At 39.5% G+C, this 19387-nt stretch overlaps 1 protein-coding gene across 2 annotated transcripts in view; it reads right to left on the bottom strand.

Moving 5' to 3' along the window:
• Positions 1–7295: 7295 nt before the first annotated feature.
• Positions 7296–19387, bottom strand: part of RAB4A (RAB4A, member RAS oncogene family) — a 42833-nt gene continuing 30741 nt past the window's right edge. The window contains exons 5-8 of one of the 2 annotated variants that reach the window (XM_058543061.1): positions 18716–18870; positions 16818–16913; positions 13054–13190; positions 7296–8381 (exon numbers count right to left, since the gene is read on the bottom strand). In XM_058543061.1, coding sequence (XP_058399044.1) covers positions 13075–13190; positions 16818–16913; positions 18716–18870 — 367 coding nt within the window. In that variant the 3' untranslated portion in view covers positions 7296–8381; positions 13054–13074. The remainder of the gene's footprint in view (positions 8382–13053; positions 13191–16817; positions 16914–18715; positions 18871–19387) is intronic. The other variant, XM_058543062.1, reaches the window with a different exon arrangement.

The following is a 19387-nucleotide window of genomic DNA, read 5'->3' as shown; positions in this document are numbered from 1 at the left end:
TTAGCATGCATTTTCAGTCACGCACTTTAAATTTATATTCTCAGTTTACTGAAGGCAGGGACAAAAAAGCAAGTTATCAAATTTGCATGTTTTTTTTTAAATCAAAATATGGTTTCACAGTGATGAAATTAACTTGTATTCCCCACCGCTAACAGTTCAGCACTAAAGCTATTTTAAAAATGGAAAATATTCTTACCAGTTAAAATGAGAACTGTTTATAGTTCTTAAAATTCCAGTGAATATGTGTGTTTAAAACTTTCATAATAAATTTTGAGAGAAAGAAAGATTCCAGTCAACAGAAATCCCAGTGCCTTGCCTGACCGTGCAGGGCCTGCTGTCCACCTCGTGGGGTGACCAGCCCCCAGCCTGTGTGTTTTGGGCCGCAGTTGTGAGATGGGCCTCATACCTGCTCTGTACCACTGCAAAGGGTGGTTTTAAAGGTTAAATCAGATGTTAAATGTGAGAATACTTTAAAGTTGTAAAAAATGCTATGCCCCTTCTAGGTTTTATGATTATAGACATTTCAATTGACAGTATTAAAAATGAGGAGCTTGTTAAACTAAAAACTTTCTAGTAATTTCTCCAACAAAATGTTTTTAAAGAAGAAAATAAAAGCGGGTATGAAATCCTGTCCTTTGAACAGAGACACAGTGAAAAACCGAAGGAGCACTTGGCAACTGGGTTTCTCCGCCCCACTCCAGTTCTCATGGCTCAGACAGGGCTCAAGTTGGAAAGATCAGGTAAAAACATGTAAAACAACCCAAATAGAATACAAAATGTAAAAGTTTCAGTTAAATCATTTAATCTTAAAATTACAGTAGGAAAACTATTATTTGCTATTCCTTTACTACTCCTTTGACAAGGTGGCAGGTACTAAGTTTTCAAGATCTAACTATAGCTCTGGCTTCTGCTTCAACATGGGGATTTGTCAAGTGTAACAGAGAGAGTCTAAGTAACAGAATCTCACCCCCAAGCATTTATGATCCATCATACATGATAACAATACTTGGACAGCTGAGCACACCTAGGCCTGAGAGCAAAGGTTTAACAACAATTATATCCTGTGTCGCTTCTCACAGCCCTCAAGCCTAGAGCTCTGTTCTTAAAGTGACAGAACAGTGAAGACGGAGAACACGGCGGTCCGGATACCTGCTTGCCCACAGGCTGTACCATGAGGTACCAACTAAGAGTGCACAGACAGAACCCCAAGAAATACTAATCCAAACAATGAAACCTGCAGCCTAAACATTAAAGCTCTTAACCCTAGAACATAAAATAAGATAACTGGTAACTATGTATTGAAATCAACATGCAAAAAGGGAGCAGGCTGCTCTAGGGGATATGACTTTAGTCAGTTTAATTATAATGTGTCATGGAGCAGATAGTTTTGGATTGAAATTTTGGGATGACCCATTAGCTTCATGAACTTGGATGTCCAAATGTCTTCCCATGTTTGGAAAGTTCTCAGCCATTCTTTCTTTCTATAAGCTTTTTCCTCTCTTCTCTCTCTGGGACTCCAATGATGCATAGATTGTCTCAATGGTAGCCTATTAAATCCTGTAGGCTTTCATCATTCCTTTTATTTCTTTTTTCTTTTTTCTTCTCTGACTGGATAATTTCAAATGATCTGTTTTCAAGCTCACTGATTCTTTCTTCTGCTCAATCCAGTCTGCTATTGAAGCTCTCTATCAAATTCTTCAGTTAAGCAATTGTGTTTTCCAGTTTCAAAATTTGTTTAGTCCTTTTTTATATTTTCTCTTTGTTGAGCTTTTCATTTTGTTCTTGTATTGTTTTCCTGATTTTGTTAAATTGCTTATTTGTGTTCTCTTATAGATCTCTGAGCATCTTTAGAACAATTATTTTGAACTTTTTATTGGGCAATTCTTGTATCTCCATTTCTTTGGAGTTACTGGAAGTTTACTATCTTCCTCTGCTGATGTCATGTTTTCCTGCTTCTTTATGATCCCCATCGTCTCGTGCGTCTGTGCACTGGAAGAAGCAGTCACCACTTCCAGACTTTATGGACACACTTTGGTAAGGAAAGGCCTTCACTTGTGGGTGGGGGCATGCTGGAGACTGCTGTGACCCCAGGACTAATAATGCAGGGTGCCAAGTGCAAGGGCATGTGGCGGCTCCAGGACTGGGGGTATCATGATGTTTCATCAGTCCACAGCAGATGCAAGGGTTGTTAGGGTCCTCAGTGGCACCTCCAGGTCCAGTGGCTAGGGACCAGGGCAGGCAGTAGTGGTGGCCAGAGCCGATGGTATGCACATACTTGGCTGTGGAGGCCAGCTGCAGGTGCCTGTGTAGTGGCAGGGGCTGGCTGCAGACACGTGTAGCGGTGGGGTCCAGGGCCAGCATCAAAGGCCTGGGCCAACTGCAGGCCCACAGCAGCTGTGGGGGCCCTGGCTGTCGGTGTGCTCTCCCACGGCTGCAGTCTCCCCACGAATGCACGCATGACAGTGGAGGCTGATGATGGCGAGAGGGCTGGGGACATGAAGGTGCACAGCCGGGGGTGGCTAGCTGCAAGTCAGCCCAGTGGTGCAGGCCAGTGACTGGAGATAGGGCCAAATCTGAGCCCACAAGCAGCCATGGGGGCCTAGGCTGTCAGTGTGCACTTCCATGGCTGCAGGATTGGCTGGAAATGAGAGTCAGGCTGGCAGTCCCCAAGTGTTTAGCTCGAGGTGCTAGCCACAAATGCGCATGTGGCAGTGGGGGTCAGCCGTGGGGGGTATCGAGGCTGGCATCTCGCACCTGTGTAGCTGCAGAGGTCTGGGCAGGCTGCCAGTGCAGATCCTGGGCTCTGCAAGGGGCTGGGAGGAACAGAGAGGGACTCAGACAGCTGGTGCCTGAGAATGGGAATACCCTGTGAGGCAAAAACTGGTGAAATCTGCAGAGGGTCTGCAGCGGCTGTGCTGGTCATTGATTTCTTCAGTGGTCAAAGCTGCTGGGGTCCTCTGCAGAGCAGGTCACTGGGAACTGTAGTTGCTCCCACTGTGTGGCTGATATTGGGAGCCCCTGCTCTTCTTCCTTGTTCCTAGCCATCTCTATACATCTCAGCTTTGCTGGTCTCTAGGTGGGGTGAAAGTGAAGTGGGTCCTTCGTTGTGGTGCCCTGAAAGGCCGCTTGCCCCGCTCTCCCCTTTCCTGGCGAGGGGAACTCTTTCTAGCTGGAAATTTCCTCTTGGTGCTGAGCGGTGCTGGCCTGGGGGATGGGATGATGCAGCAAAATAAGCTGTTTTCTTTCCCTTTTCTGATTATTGTCAGGTTTTTTGTTCCACTGGGCTGCTGACATTTCTTAGGTGGACTTCTGAGCCCTCCCAGAGCTGTTTTTGTTTGTCGACAGCTGTCTAATTGTTGATCTTTGTAGGGCGATGGGGGCTGGGGTCTTCTACTTTGCCATCTTGGTGATGTCACCTGAAAAAGGGCTCCAGGAGTTAAGAAACTCCCTCCTAGAAAGGAAGGAATTTAGCAGGATCATATGACCACCTGTTAGGGATTTTGCAGAAAGGAATCCTGCAGTGGACAGACAGGCTGGGTATATTATCCAGGTATTTTAGATATCCAGGTATTTTAGAAAGACTTAGGCACACAATAGACTCTGATCATCTGTCCTTTCCATAAGCACTGGAGTCCCTCCTGTGTGCCAGGCATTGGGCACACAGAAGCCTGCCCTGTCCTAGGGAGGTCTTAGCCCAGCAAAGAAGACAAATAAGGACAATGTATTGATCAATGTGATCAAGACCAAAAGAAAGGTTAGGACAGCAAATGATAAGAGCAGACTGTGTCTGCATATATCCAGGGGTGGGAAGGGGTTAGAGAAGGCTCCCAGCAGAGAAGTTCTCTATTGCACCCTATAGGACAATAGGGCTGCAGCCTGACAGAACTGGAGAGCCAGCGGGGTGCATTACAGGTGAAGGAAACAGCAAAGGCACAAGGGCGATGAGAAAGCAAGGGGCATTCAGAGAACCGCATGAGTGTCCTATAGGAGCACCATTTCCCCAGGAAATGGGAACAGTACCAGGGCATGTGACGTACATTTATGACCACAGAAACCATTATGATGACTCTTCTGGAAAAGAGAATGATGTGGTAATTACCCTGACTTATATCACCAAATTTCCTATTCAATGTAAAATGATTTGAGGGCTCCCCACCAAACACGCAGAAATTAGCATTTCTTTTCATACATAGTTGGCCCTTAAATATTTAGTGATCATAATTATTTCCATGATATTTTGAAATGTAAAATTTCAGAAATTTAGCAAGTTTGTTTTAACTCTAGTTTTCTTCAAAATGAAATTTACACATTACATCAAGAAGTTAGAGAAAGGAGCTGTCAGAGCACAGGCTTATCTGTTTTTCATTCAGTCCCCACAGAAGTTTAAGGACACTGTCCTCCAGCAGGAACGAGCAGGCTGAGATGACTGCAAATTCATGATGTGGCTCAAGCCACCTCACACTTGGTTAGCAAAAGTTCCAGAGACGCGTGCGTCAAAGTTAAATACGTTCTTCATGATTGGATATGGACAGGTTGAGATGATTTAAATTAAGTGCACCCTATGTTGTTACACTGGCCAGGGCCATACTGAAAACATGGAATGACCAGCACAGCAAGGGCACCAACCACACTGAAGCGGCACTGGCTGTAGGTAGCAGGTGGCTGCCCTGGTGTCCCTGCTGAAGGTACAACTGTCCCCTGGGCCAGGGGACAGCACTTCTGGTATAACTAGCCACATGCTGGGAAATCACCTCTCATAATACTGTATAAAAGACGTGCATTTTGCTTTTTCAATACATGCCAGAAAACCAACTTTATATAATTGCAAGGTAAGAAAAAACATAACCATTCTTGGCTTTGTAACAGTATCTTTTAAGAAGTTCCCAGTGGTACGGTGATTATATAAAATTAAAAAAATACAGATCCTTGTCAGAGAGGCATACTAAACAATTTGCATGAAATGACAATGTCTTGGATGTTTCCAAATACTCCAGCATAAAGAAAATGGGGTGAACGTAGATAAAACAGCATTTGCAAAATGTCCACAATTGTTGAATCTGGCTGATACAGTGGTTCACGATGCTATTTTTTCCATACTTTTGTATGTTTGAAAATCTCCATAATAAAAAATTGAAAAGAACATAAATGCTATTTTAAAAGAAAAAACAAAGATTCCCTGATTACATTATTTTCTAGCAGAAAGCAGTATTTTCTAACCTTAGAGGGTGATGGCCGACAACTTTGTCACTTGTCTTCTTGAAACTGGTAAGTCAAGTGTTTTCAGATAAATTCCTCTAAAATTCTCAAAACAACTCCTTAAAGAAGTTAATACAATTGGGAAGTAACAAAGCAACAACTGAAACAAACCCAGACTGTATGGATATGAACAGGTGATTGATTAGTAAAGAGACTCACTTTATAACCGGCATAAAAAATTATTAAAAATTTACAGGTGTTTTCAAGTCCCTCTAATTCTCCCCTCCAAAAAAAAAGAAAAAAAAGACAAATTTGACAGAAAATGAAGACCCATCTACTGTGTCACAGTATGAATTGCAAATCATTTAAGTTTCTAATTTTAGCATCAGATTCTTCACTCTGAATAATATTATTGATCTGTTAGGAATTAATGTTCTTAAAGATTTCAAAAACTCTTCCATAAGTCACAGTTATATGTTTTCAATAAAACCGTTACACATTCCCAAATTGTGATGTTCTCATTTTCACTTAAATGCTGGACTGTGAAAGAATAAATTACAATCTCAAGTCTAAACGGAGTTTAGAATCTTTTTCTAGGAAGACTGAAAAAATACTTTTCTAGAAATGTAAATTAAGAGTGTTCTGAAAACTTAAGTTGTGGGAAATGTATACATAACATTTGTTACTAGACTGACTGTGGTCTAATAAGAGATAGATTGAGTCTCTGTCCCTGGTTCCCGGCACAGAGCTCCTAAAACTCTGGAAACTTCCTGACTGATAGGAGTGTCTTTGGTATCCATAAGAGCCCCTTTTGAGCACACAGTTTATGCTAATGAGCTTAGGGTGTGGCCCCTAGAGAGCCTCAGGATGGGGGAGGGGGGCTGGAGATTAAGCTCTATAAAAACTTTGAACATGGAGATTTGATGAGCTTCCGGGTTGGTGAACAAAGCACATATTTGTGCTGGGAGGCTGGTGCACCCCAAACTCCACGGGGACAGAGGCTCTGGCACTCAGGGCCCTTCCAGACCTGGCCGTATGTATCTTTTCATCTGGCTGTTCATTTATATCCTTTATTATCCTTGGTAATAAACCAGTAATCTGGTAAGTAAATTGTTTCTCTTAGTTCTATGAGCCACTCTAGCAAATTAATTGAACCCAAGGAGGGAGTCAGGGGAAGCTCAGAGTTATAGCCGGTTGGTCAGAAGCACAGGTAACAACCTAGACTTGCAATTGGCATCTTAAGTGTGTGTGTGTTGGGGGGTGGGGTGGGGGGGGTGGGGAGAAGGGGGCAGACTAAGCCCTTAACCTGTGGGATCTGATGCTATCTCCAGGTAGATAGTGTTAGAAATGAATTGTAGGACACCCCGCTGGCATCTAGAGAATCAGAGAAGTGGGTGGTGGTGTTGGAAAACACTATACTGACCATTACCTAATTATCTCCCCTCTTCATTTTTCCTAAAAGCCTTTAAGAACCAGCATGGTTCTCCAGCAACTTTTATTGGTCAAAGGATGTGGAATGATATGCAGTACCTGTGGTTTAATTAACAGGCTCATTTATAAACCAACTTAACATTTATCTTATTTAAAAAACTCTTGCTTTTGAATAAACCAATGTGTTAGAACGGACATGCTTCTATCCCATGCAAAAAGCTGTTGAAAAATGAGCAGCTTGCAGAACTATCATAGATGAGACAATGAATGAAAAATTCTTCCAGCGAGGTCCAAGAAGTAGCTCAGTCTGAGAATTTGCTTCATATTCTGACTTTTCAAAATAAAATATTCAAGGCATAAAAAAAGGCAAAATTAAAATATCTAAAACAGATACATTCTGATATTTTTATCCAAGTCACTTCCCAGAGTTTACAGTGCTGCTGTGCTCTGTTGATTAAAATAAAACAGCAACAAAAGCAGTAGGCAGCTTCGAACTTAAAGGTAATGAAATTTACCAGTCTGCAGCTAACAAGTAACCGTGGAAGAACACATATAAGGTGAAGAATTTTAACCTTTCAGCCTTAAATAATATTGCATTTCAACTTTAAAGAAAAGTTCTATATATTTTTTGCTTTGACATTTTAAAATATTAGAACAAGTCTTTGTAATACAATATATATTATACTTCAATATACCTTATGTGAATTAAAAACATGTCAACTTGATAACTGTAGTAAGGCATTTAAGTATTCAGCAAAAGCTATACAGAAATTTCTTAATGAGTGGTATCCCTTTAATAGTAACTTGATTTAGTGGGTTTCCTTAAAATGAACACAAAACAATAAAAGAATTAAAAAAGAGGCAGTGATGCTATAATACTGAATCCCAGAAAAAGCACAGTGGCAAACAATGTGTTTTCTAGCAGGGAGACCACATAGATCAGCAAATTGGGAACTGATGAGCAGCCCCACGTTACACAGTCCATCGCATTTACCAACAGCTGAGAGTAGAATCAGTTGCCTAGTAAGTTCGGTTAAAGGTACTGGAATCCATAGTGCTGATCATGGTGCCTAAAACAGAGCAGGTACTCAGGCTACACTTCTGCAATTGATCTGGATGAAGATGCTTTAGAATCAACAGAGAGGTGGACAGTGTAAAGTTCATAGAAAACCTCCACTTTTCATTTTATTTTGGTATGTGAGTAACTACTGATCTAGTATTTCAAGTGTGGATCAAGGAAACACCTTGTGGACTGTGGTAAAGGGAATTAAATAAGCACTGCACTGGCCATCAATGCCAGAGCCTTTGAATGTCAGGTCATACATATAACCAACTGTGCAATATAACCGACACGATGATCAAAGCACATCTCACAATTAACAGATTTTAGTTCATACGATTAAAAAAAATAAAATATTAGACTGCATTTAGTGCAACATTCTATCATATCATACATCAGATACCATGCTGTGGAGACGTACTGGGCTGGAGCACGTACGGTACATAGTCAGGATTTAACCAAAGATGAAAGGGGAGATAGGGGGAGAAAACTTTCACATACATGTATACATCTAACGGTGGTGTCCACTGAATTAGATTTATTATACGGTTTGCTGTGCCACATCTACTAGCTTGCATAACACCCCAAGTTTTTTTCGCACAAAGATCTACTTCTGTGTAAAGTAGAAAAAGATGGTGGTAAAAAACTTCTTCAAGCTCCGACAATTGTGTCCCAAATACCACTGTATGAACACCTAAAAAATAGTAAAAACAATTTAGAAATATACATAATTATAAATGTACAAACAAATAGCTTAAAGTCTCAAAGGGAATTAGTGAATACTTCCAACTTACCTACACCTATTAGATAATGTTGACTATACATAAAAAGTCTGCTGTGGTAAATGAGAAAGAGAGGAAGCTTTAAAAAGTTAAAATCCCCACTTGCAAATTTTATAAATGAGCCTTCTGTTTTAGCAACAGGCACATTCATTTAGACTTCAATTAACCCAAAAAAAGTCTCCTCATTGACATAAAGGCAGAAGAATCTCTATGTTACTCACTCCCATCAAATACAGCCCTTCCTTTTCTTTCTAAGCAAGAGCATGAGGATTTCCCACAGAGTTTAAATTCAAGCAGAACAGCTAACTTTTTTTAACTGGTAAATTGGGTTTAATCTACCATTTTGCTATTTGATTTCTATTTGTCCCATCTGTTCTTTTTTTTTTTTTTAAGATTTTATTTATTTATTTTTCCCCCCAAAGCCCCAGTAGATAGTTGTATGTCATAGCTGCACATCTTTCTAGTTGCTATATGTGGGACGTGGCCTCAGCATGGCCGGAGAAGTGGTGCGTCGGTGCGCGCCCGGGATCCGAACCCAGGCCGCCAGCAGCGGAGCGCGCGCACTTAACCGCTAAGCCATGGGGTTGGCCCTGGCCCGTCTGTTCTTTATGCCCCTTTTTCTGCCTTCTTTTGGATTTTTAGATTAATTACATGTTTATTCCATTTTAATTCCTATGTTGGCTTATCGGTCCAAACTCTTTGTCATGTTATTTTAGTGGTTGCTTTAGGATTTTCTTCTTATTAAGGCTTTATTTTTTTTAGCTCGGTTTCAGGTTCACAGCAAAATTGGAGGGAAAGTACATAGATTTTCCATATACCCCCAGCCCTCACACATGCATATAGCTTCCTCCATTATCAACATCCTCCACCAGAGTGGTACTTTTGTTACAATTGTACCTACAGTGATGCGTCATAATCACCCAAAGTCCATTGTTTACATTACAGTTTACTCTTGGTGTTGTACATCGTATGGGTTTGGACAAATATATAATGACATGTATCCATCAGTATGGTATTATACAGAGTATTTTCACTGCCCTAGAAATCCTCTGTGCTCCACCTATTCATCCCTCCATCCCCGACCCACTGATCTTTTTGTTGTCTCCATTCCAGAATGTCATATTGTTGGAATCATACAGTTATGTAGCCTCTTCAGATTGGCTTCTTTCATTTAGTAATATGCAGTGAAGGTTCCTTCATGTCTTTTTATGGCTTAATAGCTTATTTCTTTTTAGCGCTGAATAATATTCTATTGTCTGGATGTATGACAGTTTATTTATCCAATTGCTGAAGGACATCTTGGTTTTTTCCAAGTTTTGGCAATTATGAATAAAGCTACTGTAAACATCCATGTGCAGGTTTTTGTGTGGACATAAGTTTTCAACTCCTACCAAGGAGTGAGACTGCTGGATGACATATAGTAAGAGGATGTTTAGTTTTGGAAGAAACTGCCAAACTGTCTTCCAACGTGGCTGTACCATTTTGCATTCCCACCAGCAATGAATGAGACTTCCTATTGCTCCACATCCTTGCTAGCATTTGGTGCTGTCAGTGTCTTGGATTTTGGCCATTTTAGTAGGTTTGTTGTAATGGTATCTTATTTTAATTTGCATTTCCCTGATGACATATGATGTGAAGCACCTTTTACACGCTGATTGCCACCTGTGTATCTTTTTTGATGAGGTGTCTGTTAAGGTCTTTGGCCCATTTTTAAATTGGGTTGTTCTCTTATTCTTGAGTTTTAAGAGTTCTCTGTATATTTTGGATAAAAGTCCTTTATTAGATATGTCTTTTGGAAATATTTTCTCCCAATCTGTGGCTTGTCTTCTCATTCTCTTGATGTTGCCTTTCACAGAGCTGAAGTTTTTAATTGTAATGGAGTCCAGCTTATCAATTATTTATTTCATGGATTGTGTCTTTGGTGTTGTATTTAAAGTCATCATCATACCCAAGGTCTCTAGGTTTTCTTCTATATTATCTTATAGGAGTTTTATAGTTTTATGTTTTACATTTAGGTCTATGATCCATTTTGAGTTAATTTTTGTGAAGGGTGTTAAGGTCTATGTCTAGATTCTTTTTTTTTTTTTTTGCATGTGGATGCCCAGTTGTTCTAGCACCATTTGTTGAAAAGACTATCTTTGCTTCATTGTATTGCCTTTGCTCCTTTGTCAAAGATGAGTTGACTATATTTATGAGGGTGTATTTCTGGGCTTTCCTGTTCCATTGATCTATTTGTCTATTCTTTCACATACCACACTGTCTTAACTACTGTAGTTTTATTGTGTCTTGATGTATGGTAGTGACAGTCCTCCAACTTTGTTCTTTTCCTTCAATATTGTGTTGGCTATTCTGGGTCTTTTGCTACTTCAAATAAACTTTATAATCAGCTTGGTTTTCCTCATATAGATATTGTACATATTTTGTCAGAATTATACCAAAGTATTTCCTTTCTTTGGATGCTAATGTAAATAGTATTGTGTTTTTATTTATTTATTTTTTTTGTGAGAAAGATCAGCCCTGAGCTAACATCCAATGCCAATCCTTCTCCTTTTGCCGAGGAAGACTGGCTCTGGGCTAACACCTGTGCCCATCTACCTCTACTTTATATGGGATGCCGCCACAGCATGGCTTGACAAGCGGTGCGTTGGTGCGCTCCCGGGATCCGAACCTGAGAACCCTTGGGCCACCGAAGCAGAGCGTGCACACCCAACCACCATGCCACTGGGCCCGCCCCTGTTTTTAATTTCAAATTGCACCTGTTCATTGCTGGTATATAGAAAAGTGACTGTTGTATATTAACCTTGTATCTTGCAACTTTGTTATATAATAGCTTATATAAAAGTTTGTGGATTCTTTTGGATGGTCTATATAAATAATCATGTCATCTGTGAACAAAGCCAGTTATTTCTTCCTTCTCATCTGTATACTTTTTATTTCCTTTTCTTATTGCATTAACTAGAACTTCCATTATGATGTTGAAAAGGAGTGGTGAGAGGGGACATCCTTGCTTTGTACCAGATTATTAATAGTAAAGCTACAAGTTTCTCACCATTAAGTCTGACGTTAGCAGTAGGTTTTTTGTAGATATTCTTTATCAAGTTGAGAAAATTCTTGAGAAATTCTATTTCTAGTTTACTGAGAGTTTTTATCACGAATGGGTGTTCTATTTTTGTCAAATGTTTTTTCTGCATCTGTTGATATGATCATGGGATTTTTCTTCTTTAGCCTGTTGATGTGATGGATTACATTAATTGATTTTTGAATGTTGAATCAGCCTTACATACATGGGGTAAATCCCATTTGGAAGTGGTATATAATTCTTTATATACATTGTTGGATTTGATTTGCTAATATTTTGTTGATGATTTTTGCATCTATATTCATGACATAGTGGTCTGTAGTTTTCTTTTCTTATAATGTCTTTGTCTGGTTTTGGAATTAGGGTAATGCTGGACTCATAGAATGAATTAGGAAGTATTCTGTCTGCTTCTGTCCTGTGAAAGAGATTGTAGAGAATTGGTATAATTTGTTCCTTAAATATTTGGTAGAATTCACCAGTAAACCCATATGGGCCTAGTGCTTTCTGTTTTGGAAGATTATTAATTATTGGTTCAATTTCATTAACAGATATAGGCCTATTCAGATTGTCTATTTCTTCTTGTGTGAGTTTTGGCAAATTGTGTCTTTCAAGGAATTGGTCTATTTCATCTAGGTTATCAAATCTGTGGGCACAGAGTTGTTCATAGTGTTCCTTTATTATCCTTTTAATATGCATGGGATCTATAGTGATGTCCACTCTTTCATTTCTGATATTAGCAATTTGTGTCCTGTTTTTATCTTAGTTGGCCTGGCTAGAGGCTTATCAATTTTATTGATCATTTCACAGAACCAGCTTTGATTTCACTGATTTTTCTCTATTGATTTCCTGGTTTTAATTTAATTGATTTCTGCTCTAATTCTTATCATTTCTTTTCTTCTGCCTACTTTGGATTTAATTTGCTCTTCTTTTTCTAGTTTCCTATGGTGGACACTTAGATGACTGATTTTAGATCTCTCTTCTTTTCTAACATATGTATTCAATGCTATAAATTTCCCTCTAAGCACTGCTTTCACTGTATCCCCCAAATTCTGAGAAGCTGTGTTTTGTTTTCATTTAGTTCAAAATATTTTTAAATTTCTCTTGAGATTTCTTCTTTGACCCGTGTGTTATTTAGAAGTGTGTTGTTTAATCTCCATATACTTCGGATTTTCCAGTTTTCTTTCTGTTATTGATTTCTAGTTTAGTTCCATTGTGGTCTGAGAGCAGACACTGTATGATTTCTGTTCTTTTAAATTTGTTAAGGTGTGTTTTACAGCCCAGAATGTGGTTTATGTTAATGAATGTTCTATGTGAGTTTGAAAAGAATATGTATTCCACTGTTATTGAGAATATCTAACTTTTAATTATGCAATCACCTCTCCTTTTCATAATGTAGCTACAAAAAGCAATAAGAATCTCTACAGTTAAGCATGCATGGAACCCTGGGTAGTGAACACAGTACAAGGTCAAAGGGACAGCAGAGATGCTGTGACGTGAGCACCTACCTGTGTACTCCCGTGCTGCTTCTAACAACCACACTCCTGAGCACTCGGGGCCTGTGCGCGACGTGGTGACCGCAGCTGTCTCAAGGCAGCATCTCCATACTGAATACCTGAGCCCATTCTTTCTGGGTCCAGCTCACCTGAGGACCAAGCAAGTCTTCCTTAAAAAAAGTTTTTATGTTTCCGTGATCCCCAAAATATATTAAGTGAAAAAATCAAAGTGCAGAACACTGTGTACGTATGCCACTGTTCTGAATAAATAAAGAGGAAAAAAATATATACGTGTATGTTTGCCTGCATGGGGGCATAAAAATATCTTTGGAAGGAGACATAAAGAACTGATAATAATGGCTGACTTTTGTACTTTTTGACTTTGGAATTATGTGAATATACTATATATACAAAGATAAATTAATCTGAAATTAAACTACGAAGATATCATTTTTCATTTATCAGACTGGCAAAAACCCAACTATGATAATATACCCCGTGGGCCTGGCTTCAGCGAATAAGCATTCTCATTCATTACTAGTTGGATTATACATTGCTACAACCAGGATAGGAGGAATTTGACAGCCTCTGCCTAAACTCGAAATGCTTATGTTCTTTCACCTAGCAAATGCACTTCTGGGAATTTATCCTACACATATACTCACAGACATGAGAAATGATATATAAAAGATTATTTACTGCAGCATTGTTTGTGACAGTGAAATACTGGCAACAACCCAAATGTCCAAAGTAGAAAGGTTAAATAAATTATGGCAATACACACAAGTGAATATTACACATACACATGTATTATACGTATATATGTACATTAGCATATATGTGTATATGGAAGTCTCTATATATTGATTTGTAATGATCCATAGGCATAGTAAGTGCAAAAAGTGAATGCAGAATTTATAGTTACAACTTTTGCTAACTTTTGTATAAAAAAAGGAGGAAATAATGGTTTTTGAATCATATGAATGTACTGTCTATTTAGAAAATTAAAATAAAAAAGTACTGCTGAAGAATTCTAATTTATATCCTTATATTTTTTCACCTAGATGTAACTATGATTTTTGATGATCTCAGAAAAAATATATCTTAAATGTTCTATACGAGTCAACTTTTATGTACTGTATCTATGGATGCAATATTAAAGTAGCAAGGTAATTTAAATAAAACCTCATGTTAAGCTTAATAATACTCAACACCAAGCAAATTTTAATGATAACCATTGTTATAGAGTCTTTAAAAATAACAGTTTTATACCAAGTTAAGTCAAAAAATTTCTTTTTTGTTTTCAGATCCAAAAAATAGAAAAGGATGAAGTGTCCCTCTTCCAGTTGAGACCCAGCCCTTCTGTCTGGGCCCCTGACCCTCCCTCTGTCCTGCCTCACCCCGCACCCTACTTTCTCTCTGTCATCTCCTCTCTCATCCTTCTCTCCTTTACCTTCCACCTCTCCTTCTCTCTCAGCATTTACACGTGCTCAAGTTTCTTCCATCACCAAAACCTCTTACTTTAAATTAACCCTTTGTACCCTGCTGCACCAGTTCCCTCCTCAAGAGAGGAGCCAACACTCTGCTTTCTCACCTCTTCTTTGTTCAATTGCTGTCTTCTACCTTCATAATTCTCCTGGAACTGTCTCGACAAAGATGAATAATGACTTCCTATTGCCCACCCCAGTGGATATTTTTCAGCTCAGTTCTTAGCCTATGGGACTTTTCTCTATTGCATTTGATAATGAACAAGCCTTTGACCAAATTTTGGCTGACATGATATCCACTCTCCCTGGATCTCTTCATCCACTTCTGACCATCTCCTTCTGTCTTTCTTGCAGAGGCTCCTTTTCCTCTGCTCATGCTTCAGTCTCCAGGGTTTTGCTCTTTATCACTGCTCTCTTCACTCTCCACTGCTCTTCAGGTGATCAAATTCCTTCCAGAGTTTCAAGTACTCCTATACATTGATGGCTCCCAAATGTACACTGCCAGCCCAGAATTCCCCCCAAACCTTACTAGATATCTCCATGTGTTTGTTCCAGTGGCACTGCAAAGGGAACACATCCAAATCAGAATCATCTTTATTCCCTTGAACCTGCTTATCCTCCGGCTTAATGCCATCTCTTTACCGAGGTACCCAAGGGAGACAGTTAAGTTATCCTTGGCTCCTCCTCCTTTCCTGACCCACCTCCTCACTCCCCACCCAAAAATCAATCGCCCTGCCCTACCATTTAGCATATCACGCTACCGCTACAATATTTCTTAGGTTCATCTATATCTCTTCACTCCTACTTCCACATTCTTGTTAAAGCTTTAATCAGTTATCTTTCACCCGAATTACTCAAAAACATGTTAATTGGTATCCTGGCCGCCAGCCCTGTTCTCCCTTCAATCTGTCCTCAACATGGCCACCTACATATCTGATTTATCTCAAGTCACAACCTGACCACATCTCTTACTGCTAACCACTCTTGAATGGCTTCCCACCCCTACAGCAATGGTTCTCAATCTTGGATGAACATTAGAATCAATCATATGAGAAAGCTTTTTAAAAGCCTGATGCCTAGGCCACACTTCAGCCCAATTAATTCAGCATCTACAGAGGTAGGGCCTGGGATTCAAATCTTTAAGCATCCCAGGTGACTCTAGTGTACAGCCAGGGTTGAGACTCAGCAACCCACAAGATAATGTTCCAGATCCCTGACGATCATCACTGGCCTGGCTGCTGCCTCTCTTCAACCTTCTCTCCTGCCATTCCCTTCCCCAGTCTTTCTAGTAACTTCAACTTTCCGTCATTTTCTGCCAATCTCAACTCCTGCTCTCCCCTCTGCTGGACCACCTTCCTCACTCCTTTGGCCACCTCACTCTTCCTCATACTTTAAAAGACTGAGCTCAGTTGTCACCTCTTCTTGGAAGCCCTCCCTGACACCACGCCCCTGGCTGGGTAGGTTCCCCTCCTCTGTGTGACCCTAAGATCCAGCGTACCTCTCAATTAACATATTAACCACACCATTTTACAATTATCTTTTGAGTGTCCTCTACAAAAGACAATTTCTTGAGGGCAAGGGTTGTGATTTACTCATTTTTGTATCCCAGCACCTCACAAAGAATAGGCATTTAGATAGCTGAATGAATCAATTAAAAGATGAATGTCCATATATTATTTTGGTTGATATTTAAATAAATATCAACTTTAATAAATGACAACTACATAGTATTTTGTCAGCTGCCTAAATTAGGGTTATTTTAAATTTATTTTTACTGAAGCAACAAATACAATAATGAGGCAGGTTACTACTAAGGCATGCTCAGTTAGCTTCAGAAATAAATTCTCTATGATGCCCAACCTGCAACTACCACTATCACGTGATGTTCCCCTAACTCCCTTGACATCACACAGCTGATCCCCCGCCACGACACAACCACTGGCCCAGCAGAGTTAGTGAGTTGTTGTCAGAGAGTGGACAAAGGTCCACTCTTCCTTCTCTAAGTGATTGATCCCACAAAGGCTGTAGTTCTAAAAGCAAACACAACCAGATCCTTGACTGCCCGGCCACTTTCATCAGTGGGGCTGTGAAGCCACCAAGAAGGAGGGCTGGGCTTTCAGCTCAGCCACATGGACAAGACCTTCAAACGCATAAGTGGCAATTTCAGGGTGGCAGGTGTAGAGAGGATACTCTTTGACCACATCACTCCTGGAAATATTAAAAAGTGATACTGTTGAGCTAGAGAGTAAGATATGCTGAAGAAAAGTGTATTAATGGAAAGCCTTTTACCTGATTCAATTTTGTTAAGTATTTTTCTTGCACACTGTACAAAGGCCTCTTCTACATTCTCCCCTGTTAGTGCACTTGTTTCCAAAAACATCAGCTCTAAAAATGACATCAAACAAAATATGAAGCCATTATTTAGAAGACAATCATAATTATTCAATTACTAACAGCTTTTTCAGTATTATCTTAGAATAGCAGGAGGTGTGTAATCTATTACTTAAAACCATGTGTTTCTGTAAATATAAAATCAACAAATGTCAATATATATATATTTTTAATTATTTCATTTATTTTATTTAATTTTTTTTTGTGAGGAAGACTGGCCCTGAGCTAACATCTGTGCCCATCTTTCTCCACTTTATGTGACATGCCGCCACAGCATGGCCTGACAGGCGGTATGTCGGTGCACGCCTGGGATCCGAACCCTAGCCGCCAGCAGTGGAGGGCGCGCACTTAACCACTACGCCACGGGGCCGGCCCCTCAATATATTTTTTAAATGTTAGAATTCTAACCTTTTCTGAAAAGTAACTAGTATCTTGTACTAGCACTTAAATCTGTTGAAGAGACTGAGCAATCACCAATGCTGGGTAAGCAGGAGGCTGGCTGAAAGGGCCCACTTGCTGATAGAAGACTAAGTAGCAATTTCCTTCTCCAAATAATTTTTATGTCACCACAAACACAACCCACAAGTGTTTACATTTTTGAAGGGACCATATTGCAGTGTGTCATTCTGACCCTGAAGAGGCCTTAGATGAGTTAACACTCTTCCTGTCCACCAGAGCAGTGACAATCCCAGCAGAGAGGCCTGCTCTCCGTGCTCTCGCAGGCAAACCACAGCCTCTCCAGCCGCCTCTTCCCTTACTTGTAAAAAGGAGGCTCATTTAAATGATACCTAAATTCCTTCTGAGCTTTAACATTCGAAGCCTCTATATTTCTAAATAGCTTCTTTACAAACTCATAATGGCTTATGTTTTTCTCACGTTTATCTTCTTAGCAGAAAATCAGCCAATTGCTAGGAATACAATTTGGTAGTCCTAGAGTCTAATTGAAAATTGATATTGGGATATTTTAGTTCTTGATTGGTTCTAAAAATTAAAGTTATTTAAAATATCTGAATTTTTATCATTCTGTTATCTATAAGCAACCACTAATTTTACGTGCCATTCTCATGTATTCTATATGGAAATTCAGAGAATTTTCAAAGGCATCTATAACCAAATGACTTAAATTTAATGTAAGTAAAATAAAGCCAATAAGCGCAGGATTTCTTCTGCTTCTCTTTCTGTTTAGATCTAATATTTCACCAACTTAGCTTCAAATTACATTAAAAAATAACATCATCTGATTAGGGCCTTTAAAAATTATTGTTATAAATTTCATTTTATTTATTTATTTATTTTTGTGAGGAAGCTCAGCCCTGAGCTAACATCCATGCCAATCCTCCTCTTTTTACTGAAGAAGATTGGCCCGGGGCTAACATCTGTGCCTATCTTCCTCCATTTTACATGGGACGCTGCCACAGCATGGCCTGACAAGCGGTGCATCGGAGCGTGCCCAGGATCTGAACCTGGGCCAGCAGCAGTGGAGCGCGTGCACTTAACTGCTATGCCACGGGGCCGGCCCTAAATTTCATTTTAAACCAAGACCTATAACATTCAAACATCCTAGACTGAAAAGTCATTACAGAACATTAATACATTTGCTTTATCATTACAATAACTTTTGTAGGCAGAAGGCAATATAGTGAAAATGTTAGGTAAGTCTAAATTTATAGTAAAAAAATTGGAAATTCCACATTTCCTATATATAGTTTAATCTTAAAACTCCAGATGTTTGGTGAGCAATGTTATTACCCCCAAATCTGCCATTTGAAAAGCAGTAATCGGTAAAGGTCACTTACCATTTTCTTGAGCAAATCTGGAGGCTTCTAAGAAAGTAACTTCACGATCTGCATCCAGGTCCTTCTTGTTCCCACAAAGGATGATCACGATGTTCTGACTTGCTAGCATTCTGGCATCTGTTAACCAATTAGTAAGCGCATTGTAGGTTTCTCGGCTGTGTAATACAAGATTGTGAAAATAATACATGTATTTTACAAAACTAGCAACTCTTTCCAGTCATTCACACTACTCACACTGCTTTTAAATGTGTCAGGGTAATGCCAACAACCTTTAGGATAACTCGGATAACCTGAACACCCCAAGTATACATCATACCCACAGGGCTTGTTTCGTTTTGTTTCTAGGAAAATGAAACAGCAAGTCAGACATTTTGTTGTTTTTTTGTTTGCCCAATCAGGGTGCAAAAGGAAACAGAAGACCCTTCCTTCATTTTACAAATATTCATTGAGCTCTTTCTTAGTATGTACCACACTCCGGTAAGCAAGATCTAACAGCTAACTGCTGCCATTTAACAAAACCATGCAATATGCTGGTACTTTGTTATATAGGAAGTTATCACACTGATTCTTTATGAGGACTCTATGACACAGGCTCTGTGATTATCTCCCTTTTCCATAAGAAACCTGAGGCCCAGGGAGATTCATTAAGTTGCCCAAAGTCACACAGCAGCC

Source organism: Diceros bicornis, chromosome 6 (genome assembly GCF_020826845.1).
Source record: "Diceros bicornis minor isolate mBicDic1 chromosome 6, mDicBic1.mat.cur, whole genome shotgun sequence".
Taxonomy (NCBI): Eukaryota; Metazoa; Chordata; class Mammalia; order Perissodactyla; family Rhinocerotidae; genus Diceros; species Diceros bicornis.
This window is presented reverse-complemented; position numbering and strand designations above follow the sequence as displayed.